Source organism: Oncorhynchus tshawytscha, linkage group LG12, assembly GCF_018296145.1.
Source record: "Oncorhynchus tshawytscha isolate Ot180627B linkage group LG12, Otsh_v2.0, whole genome shotgun sequence".
Lineage (NCBI taxonomy): Eukaryota > Metazoa > Chordata > Actinopteri > Salmoniformes > Salmonidae > Oncorhynchus > Oncorhynchus tshawytscha.
This window is the reverse complement of record NC_056440.1, coordinates 65,132,657-65,157,760: the sequence shown is the minus strand read 5'-3', so window position 1 is coordinate 65,157,760 and position 25,104 is coordinate 65,132,657. Positions and strand designations below refer to the sequence as shown.

General features: G+C 42.7%; 1 protein-coding gene across 17 annotated transcripts in view; it reads left to right on the top strand.

The window, feature by feature from the left end:
- The window catches only part of tead1b (TEA domain family member 1b), a 60,838-nt gene extending 36,030 nt beyond the window's left edge, over positions 1-24,808 (top strand). For 5 of the 17 annotated variants that reach the window (XM_024440170.2, XM_024440169.2, XM_024440167.2 and 2 more), the window contains 12 exons: positions 6,937-7,001; positions 8,695-8,757; positions 8,849-8,911; positions 13,285-13,296; positions 16,007-16,141; positions 16,415-16,461; positions 16,795-16,856; positions 17,031-17,155; positions 18,409-18,582; positions 19,788-19,928; positions 20,592-20,744; positions 21,385-24,808. In XM_024440170.2, the coding sequence (XP_024295938.1) occupies positions 6,937-7,001; positions 8,695-8,757; positions 8,849-8,911; positions 13,285-13,296; positions 16,007-16,141; positions 16,415-16,461; positions 16,795-16,856; positions 17,031-17,155; positions 18,409-18,582; positions 19,788-19,928; positions 20,592-20,744; positions 21,385-21,498 (1,154 nt within the window). In that variant the 3' untranslated portion in view covers positions 21,499-24,808. Of the gene's footprint in view, positions 1-6,936; positions 7,002-8,694; positions 8,912-13,284; positions 13,297-16,006; positions 16,142-16,414; positions 16,462-16,794; positions 16,857-17,030; positions 17,156-18,408; positions 18,583-19,787; positions 19,929-20,591; positions 20,745-21,384 lie in introns of those variants that run through there. The other 12 variants (XM_042330926.1, XM_042330928.1, XM_042330927.1 and 9 more) reach the window with 8 other exon arrangements.
- The last annotated feature ends 296 nt before the right edge of the window (positions 24,809-25,104 follow it).

Genomic DNA, 25,104 nt, shown 5'->3' with positions numbered 1-25,104 from the left:
AGGACCCTCCTGCTGAATGCCTCCTCTACCCACACCCTGATCCAGCCAGGGACCCTCCTGTTCTTGTCTGGTTAAAGGCTTTCTGCCTCCTCTACCCACACCCTGACCCAGCCAGGGACCCTCCTGCTGAATGCCTCCTCTACCCACACCCTGAACCAGCCAGGGACCCTCCTGCTAAATGCCTCCTCTACCCACACCCTGATCCAGCCAGGGACCCTCCTGCTGAATGCCTCCTCTACCCACACCCTGAACCAGCCAAGGACCCTCCTGCTGAATGCCTCCTCTACCCACACCCTGACCCAGCCAAGGACCCTCCTGCTGAATGCCTCCTCTACCCACACCCTGACCCAGCCAAGGACCCTCCTGCTGAATGCCTCCTCTACCCACACCCTGACCCAGCCAAGGACCCTCCTGCTGAATGCCTCCTCTACCCACACCATGACCCAGCCAGGGACCCTCCTGCTGCTGAATGCCTCCTCTACCCACACCCTGACCCAGCCAAGGACCCTCCTGTTCTTGTCAAGTTAAAGGCTCTCTGCCTCCTCTACCCACACCCTGATCCAGCCAGGGACCCTCCTGCTGAATGCCTCCTCTACCCACACCCTGATCCAGCCAGGGACCCTCCTGCTGAATGCCTCCTCTACCCACACCCTGACCCAGCCAGGGACCCTCCTGCTGAATGCCTCCTCTACCCACACCCTGATCCAGCCAGGGACCCTCCTGCTGAATGCCTCCTCTACCCACACCCTGACCCAGCCAGGGACCCTCCTGCTGAATGCCTCCTCTACCCACACCCTGACCCAGCCAAGGACCCTCCTGCTGAATGCCTCCTCTACCCACACCCTGACCCAGCCAGGGACCCCCCTGCTGAATGCCTCCAGATTGTTGCTTTAGTCTATTGTAATGCTAATTTTAGCCTGAGACCCCTGAGTAATCTATCAGGGATGACAAGGAAGTCAGGCCTATTGTCTGAACCTGCTACTCCATCCACATAGAGAGAGAGGCTGGCCTCTGGCCCACACTGCATTCGGGGACAGGAAACCCAATGGAAAAGGATCAATGCTGCTCTTACTCTGCCCAGACAGGAAAACTGTCAAGCCATTTACATTGACAAGCATTCATGTAATCGATACTTACATAGATGCCTGTGTCTTTAGGAGGGGGCGGGGGGGGAGACAAGGAAGCACTTCCTCTGGTTTGAGAAAGTCCCCTGTAGTGCTCCTTGACTTACGAATGAATGTTTAGAGACTGGAGAATGTGTAATAGGTGCTTTACCCAGTAGTTTCCTACAGCACAATGTTCTAAATATTGGGTTGAGATAATGACTGAGCAGTGCCGTAACATCTTACAGCGTGTTAAGCTTTCACAGGTCTAATTCAGGTTAAGCCTGGGCGAAATCACATTGGTGGTTCCTTTTGGGCCTTGACAAGTGACACTTGAGAAAATGACATTGTAATGACAACGAATGATAGATATGTTTGGTGGGGGCGGGGCGTGTTGGCGAGAGGTTGCCCCCTGTGTTGTTCAAGGCGTGCCCCGTTGTCCTACTAAGAGGAGAGAGTTAAAACCACATGAGCGGCTGACATGGAGCCAGGCCCAGCACGGTCTCAACATCCATTGACATCATCGCCCACCGCCGGACCAGATGTGACTGTGGTTGTGCCTGCATTAAACAAAAGTGCTGCTACAGGAAATGAGCGCCTTGAAAAGGAGGGAAAAAACCTTCAGCAAAGCGTTGTTATTACCACTCAAAGGACGTAACCAAGGCAGTTAAAACGTTTAATACACCATAACCTAAATTATTCCAATGTTTATCATATGCGGGTGCATTGCTTTGGGGCCTTTTCAGATTTAATTATCTTTTCATTGATATGCCAGTGGAGATGCTTCGTTTACAATGGGTGCCTCTGGGTGCGTGATCAGTGGCAAATTTATGCACATCAAGGTCACTTATACTTATATAATTGACCAGCTCACCCTCTGGAGAAATGTATCTCATCACTGCTATGGATGAGAACATGAATGTCTGGGCTGAGTTCAAGTTCTGGAGGGTCAGCACCATTTTCGACCTAAATTAATATCTCATACTATATATATTCAGTGGATATTATGGTCACATGACCCAGGCTATCGATCCCATTCCCTTCTTCAGATGAGGCTCTAGCACTGCTGTTCTCCTGGCAGGTGACAATAGTCAGACCACAGCACCACCTGTCTTTCCCCGGTGTCACTCACCACTCATACGTAGCAGGATACTTTAGAATACGGGCTGAAGCAGAAGGACATGTGGTCTACACATGTGGGATGAACTAACTTCAACTCAAACATCAATATACTGTATCTCCTGCAAGACTCAGCTTCTCTGCTTTTCATAGAGCAGCTAATGATGGACGGTTTGTTAGCATTGATTAGTTTAAATATAGAGACAGTAATGTGATGAGGAGAGAGAGTCAAGACATATAAATGATGAGAAGGGCTTACTGAGAAACATTTTGAAAAGGACTCATTCAAGGTAGAAAAGAGTTGGAACACTCAACAAGAAATGATACAGTGGGGATTTTTGAAACATTGATAAAGACTATAAAGGTCAGAGGAAATTATCCCTAAAGAGGGAGTTCAACTTGGAGTAATGCTCATTAATGTTACTCAAAGTGTGATTGAACATTGTCAGAATATGCCTAGGGAAAGTGGAGGAGTTGTAAATAAGCTGGGAGTCTGTTATTTTTAGGGGGAAGCAGGCTCCAGCAGCACCAGAAGGGGAGTGGGGTGGGGTATGAGTGGGGTGGGGTAGAGGCAGTGTGGGGGTTGGCTGTACGGGGGTGTTGGATGGGAGCTAGGAGCAAGCAGACACAGCAGCTGTGTAAACCCCAATAGTTCAGGGAGGGATAGAGCAGCCTTAAGACTGCTAAATAGCCATAAGACTGCTAAATAGTTCATTAATGGTTACCCAGACTATCCCTATCTTGCACTGACTCTATGCACACTCATTCACACACACACTACACTGACACTGACACTCTCACACAAAACCCACAAGCATTCATTCTCACACACACACACACACACACACACACACACACACACACACACACACACACACACACACTATTTTACTTTTATTATTATCTATCCTGATGCCTAGTCACTTTACCCTGCCTTCATGTACATATCTACCTCAAATACCTCATCTGGTACTGGTATTCCCTGTATATACCTCCACATTGATCTGGTACTGGTACTCCCTGTATATAGATCCATTCTTGTGTATTTTATTCCACTTTTCCCCCCATTTTTTTAATTGTTATTTTTTTAAACTCTGCATCATTGGGGAGGGCTCTTAAGCAAGTATTTCATGGTTAAGTCTACACCCGTTGTATTCGACTCATGTAACAAATCAAATTTGATTTGATTTTTGATTGCAGGGGCAGAAAAAGTGCATTCCTGTGGTCAGGCTTGAGTGGACTGTGACTATATTCTCTACTACTATTGTAACACCCAGCAGGGCTAGGGACCAGGGTGAGGCAGTTCCAGGATCCTCCCAGGGAGGAAGGATGCTCAGAGCCAAATTAGATTTCTGACTGAATGAAGAATCAGCTCTGGGGGACAATCCCAGGAAGAGTGGACCGACTGGCTCTTTGTGGTGCTGTGGTTTGAGTGCCATTGATATGGCCCAGGACCTTCAGGGTCATTGAGATTCAGAGGAGACCATTCTTACCAGGGGGAAGTAATCCACAGAGCGACTCTACTCTGGGGATCACACCATAAATATGTAATCCTTTTCCTGCTGCTTTGAGTGACAACAAGAACCCTCCTTCAAGAGTTAACTTCCTCAGTCAACCCCCATCCCCTCGCCATGACTTTCCCTATTTTCCTCCAGTGGGGCACAACTATCCACCCATCAACCTGAGTGAAAATTAAATCGTGGTCCCAACTCCCAAACGATGGTCCCAACTCCCAAAGATTGAGAGCTTCCCCCTCAGCAATTCCCTTCCAGCGCTCTGTAACTCAGGCAGATGCCCAGGGCATCATCGGTTACGATGCAGGGTTACTTTTTGCCCAGCAGGAAACCTCTGAAGGAGAGATGCAGAGGAGCCAGGCCAGCGTAAAAGTCTGGTCTTGCGTTGGGAGAAGGTGTTAGCCAACATGTTGACAGATAGTGGAGTAAAACAGGCTGCTGCAGCGTCTTTAGGGGTGATAATTCATCCCAGTCGTATACCTCACTAAATAAGATGAACAGCTCATGTCAGCTCTGACTCTTACCTCCCACAGAGTTGAAATAAGCATGTGGGATGAAGCAGAGCTGGGACCCTGATGCTCATGTGGAGAAAAGGGTCTATCTTGATTCACAACAACTTTCAACTCCCTAAATGCTATTGGTTCTCACTGTTTAGGGCATAGTAATCTGTTGATTCTCATTGAAATAATCTGCTAATCTGTTTTGAATTGATTGTTCTCATTTGTATGAATGTAATTACTTCTTTCACTTTAGTTAAGTCTAAACGTTCATGGCATGGAAACCCTGTTTGATCCAATGCCAATTGTTTCCAATTATGTTATGTGCTTTTAAAAGAGGAAATTAAAAACACAACTGTACTTGAAAAGTGTGAATGAAAAGGAAGGAAAGAGAGAGAGGGAGAAAGAAAGTCATCTGGCACTGCTTAGGTTCCAGTGAAAAGGCTGGACTTTAAAGCGTTGAATTAGAACTCTCAACAGGGGTAACATCTCTACCGCGCGACTCCAGGCACTGCACCACATCTCCCAGGGTAAAACACAAGTGTTGATTAGTTTACGGGAGACACAGTATTGCCTCTCAGAAACATTTTTGAGTAGGTCGGAGAGCGGTTGAATAAAGTGGATTCAGAGTGCTGAATGTGGCCAGTTGCTGTTTTAGCAAATGTTGTTTTGCTGTGGAAACACAGGAAAGAAAGCAGGCTTGCCAAGACCTGCTGAGCAGTCTTTTTTCAGCCTGGTCAAGAAAAAAAAGAAAATTCAGCAGTAAGCATTTGTGTGCTTTGATCTAGGAATCAGGCGTCTGCATGAATGCCCTTATTGTCATGTTATGTGTACACAGTGTGTGAATTATTGAAAACAGCGTAGCCCCTAGGTTCATCTGGGAGAGATTACTGTGCAGGCACGCTGGGAGGCCCGGGCAGGGATTGAAATCCCCCAGATGCTGTTTATTTTTCCAGGGAAAGGAGACCTGATTCAGTCACCCTGGCCTTGTCTAAATGCTCCTTGTGAGGAGGCGAGACTTGGGTCACGACTCTCGCCACACCCCTCCTCCTGGTGCCTCCCCACAACAATCCCCAGCCCCCGTCACGCTGCAGAGCAACACCTGTCTGGGTGTGCCAGACACATGGAGCAAGGTGTTGTGCTACACAACATGTGTTTACTTAACCTCTTCAGTTTTATCAGTGCGTTGATTTAAATGTGCTATTTTGAAAAGGCACTGGTAAATCTGCTACATCAGGGTGTCTTCTTTCAAAAGAAGCTGAACATTTGACATGCTTATATATAGAGCCAGTGGTGAATCTAGGGGCTAATACATTTGATAAAATAGTGAAAGCAAACATCTTGGTATCCAAACCCCTCTGGCATCCAAAAATAACACTGAGGGAGACAGCCAGAGAGAGAGAGAGAGAGAGCCAGAGAGAGAGAGCGAGACAGCCCGAGAGAGAGACAGCCAGAGAGAGAGAGCGAGACAGCCCGAGAGAGAGACAGCCAGAGAGATAGAGAGAGAGAGAGACAGCCAGAGAGAGAGACAGCCAGAGAGAGAGAGACAGCCAGAGAGAGAGAGAGAGAGACAGCCAGAGAGAGAGAGAGACAGCCAGAGAGAGAGAGAAAGACCCTCTCCGTTGACAGGTGTTGTTAATGGCAGTAACTCGAGGGGCAATACCTAGACTGAACGTCCTTTCATCTGGCACACCTGAACAGAGCGCGCTCCCTGGGTTCACAGCAGGTGGAGGCTTCTGCCTGGCTGCCTCAGTGTGACATTACACAAACAACAGGCAGCACATACAGCCCCAGCCTAACAACCCAGACCTGCCTGCCACCACCTCCACTACGCTTGTTCTATTCTTCACTTTAGTCACCATCCCCATGTGCAGCCTCTGCATTAGGCCATCCACTGCCTTTCACAGGAAATGTTGTAGCTTTTCCATTCTGAGAACACAGTCACTGCTCCGTAGCCAATGTACCATTGTATATTGATGATGTGAAGTGTCAAGTGAAATATCAAGACCAGGCCTTTCATTGAGCTGGAGAAAAAAGCCTGTTTGATTGTTTAAAGGACGTGTTGCATTATATGGGAGGGAGAAGTAGGTCCATGGCATTGGTTGCCTTCAGCTGGACACATAATTAGAGTGGCTCCTTACCTATAATTTGCGTAATAGTTTTGGGGTGGCGGTATGTTATTACCATATGAAAAGGCTAAGCAGGGGTCATTGTACATCGCTGCAGCAATTAGAGGCGAGCTGAGGGCAGAAGAATGTTTGGAGCTGCCATTAATTGGAAATCACTACAAAGCCCATGCTTTAATAATCATTTAGTGAGAACAGCACTGCTTAAATTAATATATTTCCAGTGCCATTATTTACAGTAACAGTACGAATGTCTGGATCAGTTTCTTTTCATAGTGTGAGGCTTTGAAGAGAATGGGATTCAATTAGATGAATTTGAAAGGCTGTATGCTTGTTGTAGGGCTTTCGCATGCTAATGCAACATGCCGCTTTTACATTTAAATGGTATTTTTGTTTGTTTGTCGAGATGTATATAGTGAGATGTAAATGTCTGATGATTATACAGTATGATGCATATTTGACTATTGTGTGCTTCATTTGTGTCATTGTAAATTAAAAGGACACACGAAGCCCAGGATCTCAATGATGGCTTATTTTGTGCTGACCTTCCTCTCTCCTTGCTGTGTGCTTTCTGCAGGTCGGAATGAGCTGATAGCCCGATACATCAAGCTTCGGACTGGAAAGACGAGGACGAGGAAGCAGGTAAGAAAAGAGCGGAAAAGTTTGCATGGCATGTTAAAACTGAAGAAGACCTGAATGTACCCACTGCCTGTGTTTCTGCTGGAGAGAACACATATACACACACACACACACACACACACACACACACATACACACACACACACACACACGCATAGAGCTTTGCTGCATGCTTGGTCTGATGGGAGGCTGTCTTACCAGACCCTGGAAGGGTTTAGTCTTCTTACAGTTATCCTGCATGAGAAGATGCCTCTGCAAACGCTCTCTCTCTCTCTCTCACACACACACACACACACACACACACACACACACACACACTGACTTGGACACCCTCACATTACAGTAACTCAACTATAACTCACTTGTTCCGTCTGGAAGGGTGTTATAAGATGGATACATTACTCAATATTTGTTGTGAAAAATGTATTTGGTGTTTTAAAATAATCACAACAGAAACTGGATTAGGACATAGATGATAGGACATTGATTAATAACAACATTATTGTTGTCTGTTATACGTTTCCAGTTGATGTAAGCAACAGGCTGTAGATATAAATAGATGTTACCCATAAGCTCCCATAATATCAGTTGGTGGGAAGGTGTCTGGCCATGAGGTCCATCAGTCTGGTTGAGCAGGAAGTCATGCTTATGACCACTGGCTCGTATGTCCATGATAAACACCCCTGTGCCCAGACTGACACTCTATAGCTGGGTGGGAATTGATCAGCCAGCTAGAGGAAAGTCATGTGTGCTATGTCTCTGTAATTCACTCTCTCATTGGGGGATCACACAAGGCAGAAGGTTGTTTGCCTGCTGTAATATAATTTATGATACAACCAAAAAACACAAATATTTCATATTTAATTATTGAAGTGTTGAGATGTTAAGAAATCAGTCTCAATCAGAAATAATGGTAATCTATTTGAGTTGATTAACATAATTTGAAATATTATGATTACTTCCACATTCACTGTTCTAACTAAAGAGCCCTGTTCTGTATGAGACTAGAGAAAACAATATCAAGGCATAGGTTGATTAAAATAAGGAATGTCAGATTGAATTGTAATTGTAATCTTATTTTGGCGAGCTGGAACGGAGTACTTCCCCATTACCCTGCTCCCCCTATTAACAGACATGCTTTTAGGCTTTGATCATTCCCGGGTGAACTGCCTCAACAGCCACTTGTGTGTGATTGGCCTGATTAAGACCGAGAGGAGAGGAAGGAAATCCCCCTCAGACCAAGTGTTCGTCCCTCCCCCGTCAGAAATGCAGACTAACCACACATTATCTTGCTATAGCCAACCATTTACACAACTGAATATTTTATACAAAAGCATGACATATTTCCAAGTCTGTGTGAATGTTGAAGCAGCATGGGCCTCTGAAACACCTTATCCGGCTCCCTTAAGGATACAAGACTGGCCGATTCTCAGTCAGTACACAGTCGATCACATCTGCGCCCTGTTAATGTGTGCTAAAGAGGCCTGCATCCTTCTTAATCAGCTCACTTAAGTGACAACAACAGGCAACACAATGCTTTGTGGCTGTGAGCTTGGTGTGTGGCTTGGAGATGCTTCTATTATCCTATTGGGCAGCTCAAATCCCCCTGAAGTGTTCTCAACAAAGAGATGTGTAATCCTTTTTGTATTTTTGGTTTTCTTGTTTTTTCTCTCTTCTTTTGTTTTAAAAAATGGAGGTGTCTAGTCACATACAGGTCTTAGCAAGAAAGAAAGTTCGAGAAATCTCAGCTGCCATCAAGGTACGTCTGGCTTTGCCCAGTTGCAGGGGGGCTTTTCATCGCCATGGTTACAGGCTGTTCCTTTGTTTTCCTCCCCTCCCCTACCCCGCAGGTGTCTAGTCACATTCAGGTTCTTGCCAGAAGGAAATCTCGTGAGTTTCATTCCAAGCTAAAGGTATGCGCTTTTCTGCTTTTGGGCTTGTGGTTGCTGTGCGTCGTCTTACTTCCTGTTTCCCGTGGTGACAGAGTGAATGCCTGACGCTCTGATTCCCGTAGCCTAGATCCCCTGCTTATGATTAGAATTCATAATATAACCACACACACACACACACACACACACACACACACACACACACACACACACACACACACACACACACACACACCCACACACACACACACCTCTCCATAAGTGTTTTATTTCTATTTTCTTTATTGTCATTGAACAATAAGTGAATTTGCTTTGAAAACAATTGTAAGGATCCGTTTAAAAACTTAAGAACTATATTTTAGGTTTGTGAACAATATAAGTTATAGTATTACTTAAGTGTCTTTAATGCAAGTCTGAAAATAGATAGCATTTTAAAATGTATTTATTTATTTAACTATTCAAGTCAGTTAAAAACTCATTCTTATTTACAATGATGGCCTACACTGACCAAACCCGGACGACGCTGGGCCAATTGTGCGCAGCGCTATGGGGACTCCCAGTCACAGCCCATTGTGATACAGCTTGGATTCAAACCAGGGTGTCTATAGTAGAGGTCGACCGACTATGATTTTTCAATACCGATACCAATTATTGGAGGACCAAATAAAGCCGATACCGATTAATCAGCCGATTTATTTAAAAAAAAATGTGTTTATTCATTTGTAATAATGACAATTACAACAATACTGAATGAACACTATTCCCTATTTCTCTCTCTACCATTTGTATTTCATATACCTTTGACTATTGGATGTTCTTATAGGCACTTTAGTATTGCCAGTGTAACAGTATAGCTTTCGTCCCTCTCCTCGCCCCTACTTGGGCTCGAACCAGGAACACATCGACAACAGCCACCCTCGAAGCATCGTTACCCATCGCTCCACAAAAGCCGCGTCCCTTGCAGAGCAAGGGGAACAACTACTTCAAGGTCTGAGAGTGAGTGACGAGCCATTTCACATCGGTTACACCAGCCTAATCTCGGGAGTTGATACACTTGAAGTCATAAACAGCGCAATGCTTGAAGCACATCGAAGAGCTGCTGGCAAACGCACAAAAGTGCTGTTTGAATGAATGCTTACGAGCCTGCTGCTGCCTACCACCACTCAGTCAGATTGCTCTATCAAATCATAGACTTAATTATAACATAATAACACACAGAAATACGAGCCTTAGGTCATTAATATGGTCAAATCTGGAAACTATAATTTTGAAAACAAAACGTTTATTCTTTCAGTGAAATACGGAACCGTTACGTATTTTATCTAACGAGTAAAATACGTAGTCTAAATATTGCTGTTACATTGCACAACCTTCAATGTTATGTCATAATTACGTAAAATTCTGGCAAATTATTTCGCAACGAGCCAGGCGGCCCAAACTGTTGCATATACCCTTAATCTGCGTGCAATGAGCGCAAGAGAAGTGACACAATTTCCCTAGTTTAATATGGCCTGCTAACCCGGATTTCTTTTAACTAAATATGCAGGTTTAAGAAAATATACTTCTGTGTATTGATTTTAAGAAAGGCATTGATGTTTATGGTTAGGTGCATTCGTGCAACGATTGTGCTTTTTTTCGCAAATGCGCTTTTGTTATATCATCCCCCGTTTGGCGAAGTTGGCTGTCTTTGTTAGGAACAAATAGTCTTCACACAGTTCGCAACGAGCCAGGCAGCCCAAACTGCTGCATGTACCCTGACTCTGTTGCACAGAACGCAAGAGAAGTGACACAATTTCCCTAGTTAAAAGAAATTCATGTTAGCAGGCAATATTAAATAAAAATGCAGGTTTAAAAATATATACTTGTGTATTGATTTTAAGAAAGGCGTTGATGTTTATGGTTAGGTACACAGTGCTTTTTTCGCGAATGCGCTTGTTTAATCACCCGTTTGGCGAAGTAGGCTATGATTCAATGATAAATTAACAGGCACCGCATCTATTATATGCAACGCAGGACAAGCTAGATAAACTAGTAATATCATCAACCATGTGTAGTTAACCTGTGATTATGTTAAGATTGATTGTTTTTTATAAGATACATTTAATGCTAGCTAGCACCTTACCTTGACTCCTTGCTGCACTCGCATAACAGGTAGTCAGCCCGCCACGCAGTCTCCTCGTGGAGTGCAATGTAATCGGCCATGATCGGTGTCCAAAAATGCCGATTACCGACTGTTACGAAAACTTGAAATCAGCCCTAACTAATCGGCCATTCCGATTAATGAGTCGACCTCTAGTCTGTAGTGACACCTCTAGCACTGAGATGCAGTGCCTTAGACCGCTACGCCACTCGGGAGCATATATAGATATAATGTGAATGAGAAATTCAATATTCTCATGAGAGGAAGGCTTGCTAAATATTCTAAATCTGTTCCACATAGCTCAGAGTGGGCACTCTTAAAAAGAGCTTAAAGAATTTCACTTTCTTCTGTATTTTTTGCCAAGAAAAATATTTTCATGTTAGTCCAGACATCCAAAAGGCAATGTCATCATTTTCTACAGTTAAATTAAAATGAGCCCAACTGCGTCAGATCCTTATAAAACCCTCAAAGCAAATGGCGCTCACAGTTTGTAGACTTTGTTGCTTCTTTCTTTCTGTTTGGCATGACAATGTGAACCCAGAATCAGAGGTTGGTACTGGTGTTATCTGTACTGTATGTGGGAAAGCATGTTGGCAAGATGCATTGGCTGTTGGTGAGTGGCTGAGAGCTGGAGTTCAGAGGTCATCAGCAGAACTCTGTTTACATGTCATAAGCAGACACACTATCAGCCACTGATGTGCTGCATATATAAAGGATTTAGGTTCAAAGACTAAGGGTGGTCTATGAAAAAACCTTTACCTCTTTTTTGTTGTTGCTGTTTTAACCTAATCATCTTCCCCTGTCAATGCTGAGTTAAGACCATGAGGAAGCAGCATCTCACCTGCCCTCTCTGCTGTTATGCCAACCCTCCATATTGATAACTCTAGGCTATCACATTGACATTGCTATCAGTTGCCTTCTCCTCTCTGTGTACATGTGTAGCTGTCCTATTACATTCTTCCTCTGTGACTCATTTTACCAATAGCAATGTGTTGAAAATCATGGGCTAACACCAAATATACCTTTTCAAAAATGTCTTGTGAAAAAAATATATATTGTGAAAGGTGTAATCTTGTCATACATGTACCTGTAATTCAAAACATTTTTACAAGGGTCATTTGGTAATGTATGTGTGTTTAAGGACCAGATTTCTTTCTCTCTCGTCTTTGAGGGGATGACTACATCTTTTGACTTTCCCCTGTTCCCAGTGTTCAGATGGATTAATGACCCCTTATTAGTGTGTGTGTGTGTGTGTGTGTGTGTATGTGTGGTGTGTATGTGTGGTGTGTGTGTGTGTGTAGTGTGTGTGTGTGTGTGTGTGTGTGTGTAGTGTGTGTATGTGTGGTGTGTGTGTGTGTATATGTATATGTATATGTGTGTGTGTGTGTGTGTGTGTGTGTGTGTGTGTGTGTGTGTGTGTGTGTATCAGCCAGCTCTGAATGCCTGGTCTTTCAGGCACAGTGCGTCTGTCTGATTTAAAACAGCCATCTTTTGTACGGGTCTCTGTCTACTCTCATCTAAAGCAAATTAGAGATCAGCAGCAAAATGAAAGGCACGCGTCCCCCTCCATTTTACAGGGAACATCTCTGTAAATCTGCTCTGTCTCGTTTTTTATCTGAGACATGTTGAGTGAAATGACAGTCATTATGGTGCCATTCTTTGTGCTACTTCTCTCGAACCATAGCTGACCATAGTGATCAAATTCTCAGACATTCCAAGTCCACCACATTCTCCAAAATGTTCCACCCCACATTATTATTATTATCCAAGTTTCAGTGTGACAGCAGTGCTAGTTGATTAATGAGTCTGAGGTTCCTGTACCGATACATTATTTCAGTGTAATGTTTTGACAGAGGACCTGGCATGAATACTTCAAAGTGCAGTTTGCTTTGAATACACATTTTAATATTTTATACCATTTAAAAATGGTATTTTGTCAGTCTATGTTTTCTTACATTTTTGTTACGACCAAAGGGTATAATGTCCTAAAATATGATTCAATAGAATTCATATAATTTTGCAAGCATTATTTTTTAATCAAATCTGATTAACTGAAATCTGATTAATTGAATGAAATCATAGAACTTTCACCTACATTGTCAAATTGATTAAAGTGATTCCTAGAAATGCTCGTTGTTATCATCATTGAAATCACAATGCTGTTTGATAAAACATACATTTTTATATCTTGCTAAAGCAGGATTGTTGTCCAGATAGCTTGTAAAATTACAATAAAACCTTGTTTGTTTGCATTCAGGTTACAAGCATGGTAAGTATCAATTATCCGTCCAAGCTCCTGGCTCTGCTCTTGCCAGACCTGTCAGACCTTGAGTATCTTTGCTTCTGCTATAGTACCATAGCTGCTGCTGCAGCCCAGTGACTGTCTAGTCTGTGGGCCTCCGTCATAGTTTCACACCACTGCATCTACAGATACTGTACAGCTCTTGCCAGCATGCTTAACATCAGCTTCTGCATGTGTTCTCATGGGGACCCTAGTTCTGTAGGGATGGGTCAGAAGACATACTGTATACTGCTTTACCTGTGTTGACATAAGAAACTACATTTCTGTTTGTTTGTGCTGCTGTGTTAACACAGTAGAAACGGAATGCCATAGATAGGGTTTAGCTGGATGGTATACTGCAGACTACTGAGTGGAACTGATGCTAGCGAGTATTTCTCCGTCGTTCCCTCAGCCACTAACTCCCTAACTCACTACTCCTGCTATCGATGAATTAACCTTGCTTAATATCAACATTAAATTAAATGTGATTACATTTTTCTGATACACAAAGATAGGCCAGTTGAGAACTGCGACCTGGCCAAGATAAAGCAAAGCAGTGTAACACAAACACCACCGAGTTACACATAGGACAAACAAACGTACAGTCAATAACACAATAGAAAAATCTATAAACAGTGTGTGTAAATATATTAAGATTAGAGAGGTAAGGCAAAAAATAGGCCATAGTAGCAAAATAATTACAATTTAGCAATTAAACACCGGAGTGATAGATGTGCAGAAGACGAAAGTGCAAGTAGAGATACTGGGTTGTACAGGAGCAAAAAAATAAATAACATTATGGGGATGAGGTAGTTGGGTGGTCTATTTACAGATGAGCTGTGTACAGATGCAAGGATCTGTAAGCTACTCTGAAAGCTGATGCTTAAAGTTAGTGAGGGAGATATAAGACTCCAGCTTCAGTGATTTTTGCAATTCGTTCCAGTCATTGGCAGCAGAAAACTGGAAGGAAAGGTGGCCAAAGGAGGAGTTTGCTTTGGGGATGACCAGTAAAATATACTTGCTGGAGCATGTGCTACAGGTGGGTGCTGCTATGGTGACAAGTGAGCTGAGATAAGACTTATAGATGACCTGGAGCCAGTGGGTTTGGCGACGAATATGAAGCGAGGGCCAGCCAACGAGAGCATACAGGTCGCAGTGGTGGGTAGAATATGGGGCTTTGGTGACAAAACGGATGGCACTGTGATAGACTACATCCAATTTGCTGAGTAGAGTGTTGGAGGCTATTTTGTAAATGACATCGCCAAAGTCAAGGATCGGTAGGATAGTCAGTTTTACAAGGGTATGTTTGGCAGCATGAGTGAAGGATGCTTTGTTGCAAAATAGGAAGCCAATTCTAGATTTAATTTTGGATTGGAGATGCTTAATGTGAGTCTGGAAGGAGAGCAGACACCTAGGTATTTGTAGATGCCCACATACAGTGAGGGAAAAACGTATTTGATCCCCTGCTGATTTTGAATGTTTGCCCACTGACAAAGAATTGATCAGTCTATAATTTTGATGGTAGGTTTATTTCAACAGTGAGAGACAGAATAACAACAACAAAAATCCAGAAAAACGCATGTCAAAAATGTTATGAATTGATTTGTATTTTAATGAGGGAAATATGTAGAAATGTGTATATTGCTTCCTAACTTCCCTGAAAAGTTGCATATCGTGGGGGCTATTCGATGCTAATGCAGTCCGCCACAGAATGTTTTTGTGCTGGTCAAGGGCAGTCAACTCTGGAGTGAACCAAGGGCAATATCTGTTCTTAGTTCTACATTTTTTGAATGTGGCATACTTATTTAAGATGGTGAGGAAAGCACTTTTAAAGAATAACCAGGCATCCTCTACTGACGGAATGAGGTCAATATCCTTCCAGGATACCCAGGCCAGGTGATTAGAAAGGCCTGCTCGCTGAAGTGTTTTATTAGGGGTGGTTGTTTGACCGCGGACCCATTACGGTCGCAGGCAATGAGGCAGTGATCACTGAGATCCTGGTGGAAGACAGCAGAGGTGTATTTAGAGGGCAGGTTGGTCAGGATGATATCTATGAGGGTGCCCGTGTTTACGTATTTAGGGTTGTACCTGGTAGGTTCCTTGATAATTTGTGTGAGATTGAGGGCATCTAGCTTAGATTGTAGGACGGCCGGGGTGTTAAGCATATCCCAGTTTAGGTCATAAGGAGAAGAGTGGGGGGCTTGGTGAGAGGAGCCATGAAAGGAACTCTTAACCAAAGCTTTCGTCCTTCAGACTTAATTTAGTCATTCTATTTGTATGGTTAACTGTGTTCTGTCAGGCAGACAAATCCAACCTTGACATAAGAACTATTGAATTATGTTATATTCAAGGAATAACAGAGAAAGGAGTTATTATTAATCACTCTATTACCTATTCTATATGGTTGGAAGTGTGTTAGTGATAGATTTGTCAACAAGGAAGCATTATTAAGTGCATACCTAGACTTACCATTTTCAGGAATTCAATTTTCAATTTACTCCGTGGCACATTCCTTTGAAACAATCCACTTCTTTAATGGCTGCCGCAATATGTTTGCTTTTAACATGCATGCTGTCCGTTGTTGTTGGAGGCGAGTGTGTGTGCTCGTGTGTTTAGAAGTGTGGCTGTTGTTATCACTGTTCTATGTCCCTCATCTTGCCGTCTGTGAGTGCTAAGCCTTTTGTGATGGCTGTTGAAGGATCAGACCGTGAAGGACAAAGCCCTCCAAAGCATGGCCTCCATGTCCTCGGCTCAGATCGTCTCTGCTACCGCCATCCACAACAAGCTGGGCCTGCCAGGCATCCCGCGCCCAGCCTTCCCCGGAGCGGCAGGGGTAAGAGGCCCGCCGGCAACCCACTATCGGTCCACTCAGACCAACACACCGCAGAGGGCAGCCACCAGGCCCCCTGCTCCCCAGCCAACACAGCTGACGTCCCATCCAAATCACATTACACACACCAGGGCTTTATGGAAACTGACCACATCTGATAAGCACACAATCAAAACGAATGCTAGTCGAGATAACTACATGTGTTAATTGTGCTGCTTGGAAGTATTTTTCGGTGATGTGTTTGGATGTTTTGTATTGATATATCTAATTCTCTAGTTTTGGCAGGGCATGATATCGACAGCCCAACCTGGATCATCACAAGAGTGAGTATCGTGTTCTATTCTCAGAAAACATGCAACGTGACTGTTTTCCATTTCTCTCCCTCTCTCTGTTTCTCTCTGTCACCCTCTTGCTGTTCCGCTCACTCTCTCGCTCTGTCGCTCTATATGTCACATACTCGCCAATATTTTCTTTGTGGGTGCTGCGGTTGAAGAGTCTATATGTTCCAGAGATAGAAATGAATGGGCTCTCGTACAAATACTTCAGTCAGCCTTCTTTCTTCCTCACTGCTTGTCAGTAGTGATATATTCAATATGTTCGTCTGTAGATGTTCCAGACCATTGCATTTTTCTAATGGGATCCTCCCTCTGTTTTAGCATCAAGCCGTTCACCCAACAAGCATATCCCATCCAGCCAGGAGTAACAACAACGATTTCCAGTAAGGCTTTCACTCATGCTTACAACCAATTTCCTTTTTTTTCTTAATACGTAGACCTGTGGCGTTGTTTAAAATCTGACATTATAATGAGTTATGGAGATACAATTCAGTTTGATGATATGTCAGAGAGAGAGTTGTGTTATCTGAGTGTTGCTCATGGTGGTTGTGATGCAGGTTATGAGCCCACGTCAGCCCCAGCCCCCACAGTCCCAGCGTGGCATGGCCGCTCCATCGGGACATCCAAGCTCCGGCTGGTGGAGTTCTCTGCCTTCCTGGAGCAGCAGAGAGACCAAGACTCAGTGAGTATCAGGGCCCCATACTCATTTATCAGACACTTTTATCCAGAGTGATTTACAGGAGCAATCAGGGTTAAGTGCCTTGCCCAAGGGAACATCAATACATTTTTCACCTAGTCAGCTCTAGGATTGGAATCAGCAACCTTTTGGTTACTGGCCCAACACTCGTAACCACTAGGCTACCTGCCGCTACTCATCACCACTGCATATGTATCTTGCATGTACCACTCTACCAGGCTACTCATCACCACTCTACACCACTACACACTGCCACTGACCTATTCACTGTATCCAGACTGGCACTACCTCAGGGTTATTTATGGGGTTTTAATGTTGAGGGAAAAAAATACCCGCTCGCTCTTATAGCTCTTCTTTTTCATGAAAGCATGTAAAAGCATGTCAAGATAGGGAGGGTATTGTCCGTATTCATGGCCGCTCTCATGAGACATAGCTGTCAGTCATTTCCAGCTCTTATCAGCCAGTTCTGGCCCCCTCTCACCACACAGAGGGTCTAGCTGCACACTGTCGAGGATCAAAGAGACGAGAATAAATGCACACTAGATTGAAATCCCTTCGCTAGTTCTGACCGACCATGCACACACACACAGAACACTGGGATTAGGGAAAGTAAGATGGACCACAGACCCATGTCACGTCATGTGAAAAGGCACAAAGACCAGCAGCCCTAAGCTCATGCCTCACATTCTTTATTGTTTGGTTTGGACGTGAGCGATCTGTCTTGGTTTGTCTGCATTCCCCCGAGAATTTTATTTTGTTATTGATATCGCATGACAACAGCCATTAATCTTGTATTTAGCTGAATATTTGAGATGGTTACATGGCCTTAAGGCTAGGCTGGAGAGGCCATGCAGCACTCTGGTACTGAAGTAAAGGGCAACAGTGACTTTGAAATAACCCTCATGATAAGATTTGACTCTCTCACAACCAGAGCATTAGGACAATAGTACAGATTTAATTGTGAAGATATTCCCAGATTTGCTGGCATTCCTCCTTTTTGTCTTATGACTATGTATCTTATTTATAGTTTTATATATCATACACATGGAGAACAGACTGACTGGTACTGTAAATTAGAATTTGGCTGAGGATCTCAGTCAGCCAGATGTTCTACAGTTATTGAAAACAGAACAGCAATAAACTGAGAGATCAATACTCAAAAGCATTTTTTAAATGATTTACATATGTGTCTTTTTTGATATTAGCTCTGTAAGATCCTCATGTTTACTGTCTTTCAGTACAACAAGCACCTCTTTGTGCACATCGGACAGACGAACCACTCCTATAGCGATGCCTTGCTGGAGTCAGTGGACATTCGTCAGATTTATGACAAATTCCCTGAAAAGAAAGGAGGACTGAAGGAGCTCTTTGGCAAGGGTCCCCAGAATTCCTTCTTCCTCATAAAATTTTGGGTGAGTGTCATGTTGCAAAGTATCTGCACTGGTCTGGTGACTGAATAGCACTTGAGTGTGTACAGTTGGCCAGTGTGTTTGTATGAAGAAAGAGGTAAGAAAAGATATGGAGAAGAAAAATAAACAAACAGATATTTAAACAAATATGTTCACAGAACTACTTACTATTAATTAGCCTGTGAAATGAAACGGGTGAGATTTAATGCATTTTGGTCTACATTAGTATCTCCATAAAGATATATTGTATATCATTTCTCATGTCGTTTCTGTGGTAAAAAGCATTTCCTGTTTTACAACCCAGAGAAAACTGAATTTGTTTGGTTTCATCTCCAGTGAATGGGTTTAATCAGAGGCTAAACACTGAAGATGGCTGCAGAATGCATGTTGCTATATTTGGCCTCGCATAGCAGGAGAACTTGTGATCAAAGCGCTCGCTAATTCAGTGTAATATCTCAAAACAATGGAGTGACCTGGTTGCACTCTTAATGGCTGTTTAAACATTGCATGTATTTTAGCCCAATGGAAAATGCTAACTAGCGGCAGCCAACAAAGTGGGCCTCGCCGTCGCAGCCAGAACAGCCCGCTCAAATTCCTTTTGAAGTGACCGGCCAATCTGAATTTCAAATGAAAGGCACAATCTGCACAATAATTAAAGTGTAACTGCTTTGACTAATGAAGGAGGAGGATGCTATAGAAGGAGATGTGCTCTTTTTGTCCCCATAATGAACATGATGTCCTGGACCTGGAGAGCTGCCCTCAGAGCACTGCTCCTTTTCACTAGCATGAATCAGCCTCTTAACATAACTTCATTTAATCTCCCTTATAATCTAGTTCCAAATATGGATTACATTTACATAGTCATTCAGAGGTGGCTAAGAAGTGTTTCATTTATTTACGGCTAACCGTTCACTTGATCACTGATGCCCCACTAGATGGTCATACATTCACAGGTGTAGGTCATTATTTATTTGAGATAAATGACTACTTTCAATCTACACCAACATTTTTCCATTGCATGGTGCATATCCATACAACATTCTGCATTCCATTAAATTGTCATCTCATTGCCCTCTCACTGGAGGGGCAGTATTGTCATGATGGCCATTTGTGGGCTCAACCACATTTCTCTCACCTCATATGGATGAAGAAATGGAACACATTTCTGTCTTACCAACGACTAATATTGTGTTATTTGTGGTTCCCAGGCTGACTTGAACTGCAACATTCAGGATGAAGCGGGGGCTTTCTATGGAGTGACCAGTCAGTATGAGAGCTCCGAGAACATGACAATCACCTGCTCAACTAAGGTGTGCTCCTTTGGCAAGCAGGTGGTCGAGAAGGTGGAGGTGGGTACTCAATCTGTCTTATTGTTTTAAAAAAATATCATATTCTGTAAATGATATATTCAGTCATCAGTATATGTGGAGGTGGAAAGAAGCGCACACCTGGTCAGGTGAGGTTCTCAGGTGAGGTTCTCAGGTGAGCCGCACACTCTAGGAGTTCAGATGAAATAATTTATTACAAACGTTTCGACAGAGAAGCTGTCTTCATCTGGGTTTAATGACAAACACTGCGGGTCACTAGTTTATGTAGTTTGGAAGGACACACTCAGGTGTCTAATCCTGGCCAGCTGTGGCATGATTTCATTGGTCGATTTACAAATATCAATAGAACATATAAAAAAGCATGAATGGATAACATACGATCATAGATACAATTAGGCTACATCATATAGGCCTACAATCACTTTATTTACAATGGAAAACAAAAACACAAGCATCACAGGAATGACTTCAGATCAAACTCTACGATGAGACCGAAGGGAGCGAGGGTCTTTAAATTAAAGATCCAGGCGGTCTCTTGTTTTAACAATAAATTGTCAAGGTCACCCCCTCTCCTAGGGATGGTGACGTGTTCGATGCAGATATAGTGATGGTATACAGTATGTGTGACATAGCTATCAGTATATGCGGCACACATTTCTGTATGTTGGTTCTCTCTCTCCCCAGACGGAGTATGCCCGGTTTGAGAACGGACGCTTTGTGTACAGGATAAGCCGGTCTCCCATGTGTGAATACATGATCAACTTTATCCACAAGCTCAAACACCTGCCTGAAAAATACATGATGAACAGTGTCCTGGAGAACTTCACCATTCTATTGGTAAGGATTACTTCTTGTCCTGTCCGTCCTACTACTGCTTCCTTAAGCAGGCAATTACAAAAGCCAGTCTCCCACTACTCTAACCTGTGGCTAGGACCCTCCCTTTCCTTTATCCTAGCTTTCTGCTGGGCGCCTTTGGCTCCAGCGAACCTGAAAAGAGGAGCTCTGACTGGGGCCTGAGATGAGCCTCGCTCCCTGCTCCTGCATTCCTAACATTCCACAGGGGATGGAATGCAGTGTGAGGAGCCTTATCATCTGCAGGGGAGAGGAAGGGAGGAGGGGAGGGGAGCGATCAGAGGGGGTGGGGACCCCTGTTATTAGCCATCACATGGGGGCTTAAAGTCCTATTCTCCACTGCAGAGAGAGCTCTTTTTAATGCATGTGTGGGTGTGCACTCTCAACCCTGCCCCGGTTTTCTTTGTTTCATTTTTTTCACCCACTCCTTTAAATTCCTTAGATTTACAAATTGACTTGTTTTTGTCACACTGTTTGCTGATTGACATCTGTCCATGGGTCTTTTCAGCATCGGAAAGTCCTTTTCCTGAGACCCATATTCCTCTCCAGAGACTGCTCATTGCATTACATGGAGTGGGATTGCCTTAGGTCTGAATGACTAACATGACATCTCCGTCTCTTCCAGGTGGTGACGAACAGGGACACACAGGAGACTCTGCTGTGTATGGCGTGTGTGTTTGAGGTGTCGAACAGCGAGCACGGTGCCCAGCATCATATCTACCGATTGGTGAAGGAATGAGACTCCTGAACCCCCTGAATCCTCCCTTTACATAGACTAAAGAACCTCAAAACAAAGTGACAGTGCCTCTAGCTGAAAATCACACATGCACTGCTTTTCGGTCACATTTTGGGCGAGGCCTATTGTTATTCGTTTCTTTGTATATTAATGTATGTATTTGATGTTTGACTGCAGCTGTGAATTGCGGTACAGTTGTTCTATGTTTTGATACAGGATAAGTTCTTCATTTTAAGGATGACAAGTCAATATTTGTTTGTAGGATGTACATATAAAAGAGGCAGTATGTAAGGAATCTGTTGGTTGGGTTTAATTTGGTCAACAGACATTATGTGTATGTTGTCTTCTTCCTCTTTCATCTTGTAATGTACACTTAGAAAACACTAGGAAGATGTTGTCTGTTCCCCATGGGTTCTGTAAACTATGTGTATATCTGTAGTTGATTTGTGAGCGTATAGGTCACAGGAGGTTGGTGGCACCTTAATTGGGGAGGACGGGCTGGTGGTAACGACTGTAGTGGAACCAGTGGAAGGGTATCAAATACATCAAACACATTGTTTCCAGGTGCTTGATGCCATTCCATCTGCTCCGTTCCGGACATTATTATGAGCCGTCTTCCCTTCAGCAGCCTCCTGTGGTATAGATATACAAACCGTACATACACACTTGACCAATTGGTTTTCCAAAGAAAAGCATTTTTTTTTAAACATTTTGGGGATAATAAAATTGCTACACGAAAGTTAGTCGAAGGCAGGTGATTGTGGGCACCATAATAGTGAAGTTATTGCTTTACAAAAACATCTGTTTCTGTCAGGGAAATAAGATACCGATCCCTGTGGACAATCCACGGTCTTAGACACTAACAGCAGAATGAATGCACTGTGATTACACTACAGACGCCTAGCTCAACCTGTGTCTCTGCCTCAGACAGGGCTTACAAGTCTTACATTGCAATAAGGAAACCATACATCTGTCCTGTTCCAGTGTCCGACTGAGTCATTCAAATGGATTTGATTCTAAAAACATGAAAGCACTACTTTAGCTACTCTGAGTGGACTGCCACCTTGTCCTAAGCACTTGGTTCCCCTTCTAGGACATGCCAATTTTAACTTGTACCTTTTTCATTTAGATGTGTGATTTAAGGTTTTAGGATATCCTGAAATAACCATGAGAAAATGGATCACTTCTTAGACAGCGGGCTGTGTTCAGTATGCAGTTTCATTGCCTCTAAACAGATGATGCATTTTTTCTGGCCATTGCAGTGTAATTTCTACTAAGTTCTAGCCAATGTCGCTGCCTTTACGTTTACACCACCCCATGAATCTGTGGCCTACACCAATTCCGAGCCTTAAACATGTTACGGACGTGTGAATTCCAAAAGATGCCACTAAAGCTGTGATCTCTTTCCTAAGCTGGGTGACTAATTTTCACATTTTGTAGGAATTCACCTACAGTACAATCTGCCAAAGTGTAACAGTGTACAGTGCCTTATTGTATGGTGTCAAACTGGCCTTGGTTCACTTTTAAGAATGTATTTTGTTTTTAACACGCACAAAAAATATATAAAATCACTCACCAATATACATATTGGTACAAAATTTTACCACAAACATGCGAGTTGAACTGAGTTACTTTTTAACATAAATAAGAACTGACTTTGCCTTTCCTGTTCTGAAAGACCAAAAATACAGAGATACATACGATCTCTAGTCATGTCCTGCACTGTAGCATGGAAGTGCCTTTGGTTTAAAATCTCCAGCAATGAAAATAGTAAATAATTATGAATTAAGTGTTGCTAAACCAAAAAAAGATGTAATGACACCAATCACCACATTGCCTTGCTGAAGGTTTGTACTAGATGACAAGGGACAGTGAGTGAGTCGATCCATGGTGAAATAAATGATATATTAATATAATTTGGTTTTAAGAAATGATCTGTTAAGAAGAGTACCTGTACTATACATGTGTGTAAAGTTATAGTCTGTCAAAGGCCTGTTTGACCAGACAGCAACTGATAGAATGGAGGATGGTGACTCGTTCCAGCAGCTGTAAAGTCACATAGGCTTACAACTTTACCTTAAGAAGAGATACATTTTTCCTGATTCTTACTAAATTATTAATGGGAACGTCTCATTCTGAATCATTGCAGAAAATGTTTCTGGTGGATACAGACAATGTTGGTTCAATTGCTCAGTATTTTTGCTACAGCCCTATGGAGACTGGAGTTCAGTAGGCATATGTATTTTTTCTTTGTTAACTGTTTTATCTCCCTTTTTGCGCTGTGTACTAGTTCACGTTTATGAATTACTTACTGAGGTGTTCCTGTTTTATTGTTCTACGTGTATATGATGGTTTGTGATTACATTTTGGGTATATTCCAAGCCCCAAGAGGGTGGTGATGATGTTACTGCTACACTGCTGGCACATTTGACATGTCAGTTCCAAGCTGGAACAGCTGACTGTACCTCCCACGTCTCTGGGGACCAGAAGACTGTTGCCTTTGATCAGATTAATTGTCTAGAGGACACTCTGAATAAAATGGACACAAAGCATAATAACAGAATCTCGACACAAACATATCAGCAGTTTAGCTCTTGTTGTTATTTGTTTGTAATATTGTCTAAATGTAGGTACTGGTACCTTTTTTGTTGGTTATTACCATTTTAAGATGTTGGTTATTACCATTTTAAGATGTTGGTTATTACCATTTTAAGATGTTGGTTATTACCATTTTAAGATGTTGGTTATTACCATTTTAAGATGTTGGTTATTACCATTTTAAGATGTTGGTTATTACCATTTTAAGATGTTGGTTATTACCATTTTAAGATGTTGGTTATTACCATTTTAAGATGTTGGTTATTACCATTTTAAGATGTTGGTTATTACCATTTTAAGATGTTGGTTATTACCATTTTAAGATGTTGGTTATTACCATTTTAAGATGTTGGTTATTACCATTTTAAGATGTTGGTTTTAAAGTGAACTTTTCCATAGTTCAGATAGTATCATAAAAACAACTATTGGGTTTGTGTGCAGACATTTTCTTTGTAAAAAGGTGCTTTGTATAAAATGATATATCCTGGCTTTTCTTGGTACAGAAGTGTGATAACTTTTCATATCCACGACAGTAACGCGTTGGAGCAAGGGACAGAAAACAAAACCTGCTATGTGTATGTGTTCTCTACTGCATATGGTCTTGTCTTTGCTCCGTAACATTTTGATGCCTTCTTGATAAAGTGGTCAATATTTTGTAGCTTTCTAGATACTTTGTATGTATACAATATTGAAGTTAAATAAATCAGGAAAAATATGGTCTCCCTTTTTATTCTGTGATCAACTGACAGTGAAAATGCAAAAAAATGGGAGCATCTCCAAATGAATACTTAAAATCTAACTAAACCTTTAGATTACAAAACATAATATGCATCATAATACACATCAGCTGTACTAACCACAATTACACACCAGAGGGAGCCTTTCCCTGGCTTGTGTATTGGTGCCAGCCTTGTTACAGTATCTCCATGTGGCAGTATTTTCAATTATGAAACTAGATTTCCTAATCTGGGACAACAATTTACAAAAGAAGTCTCTCTAACAACAACCATG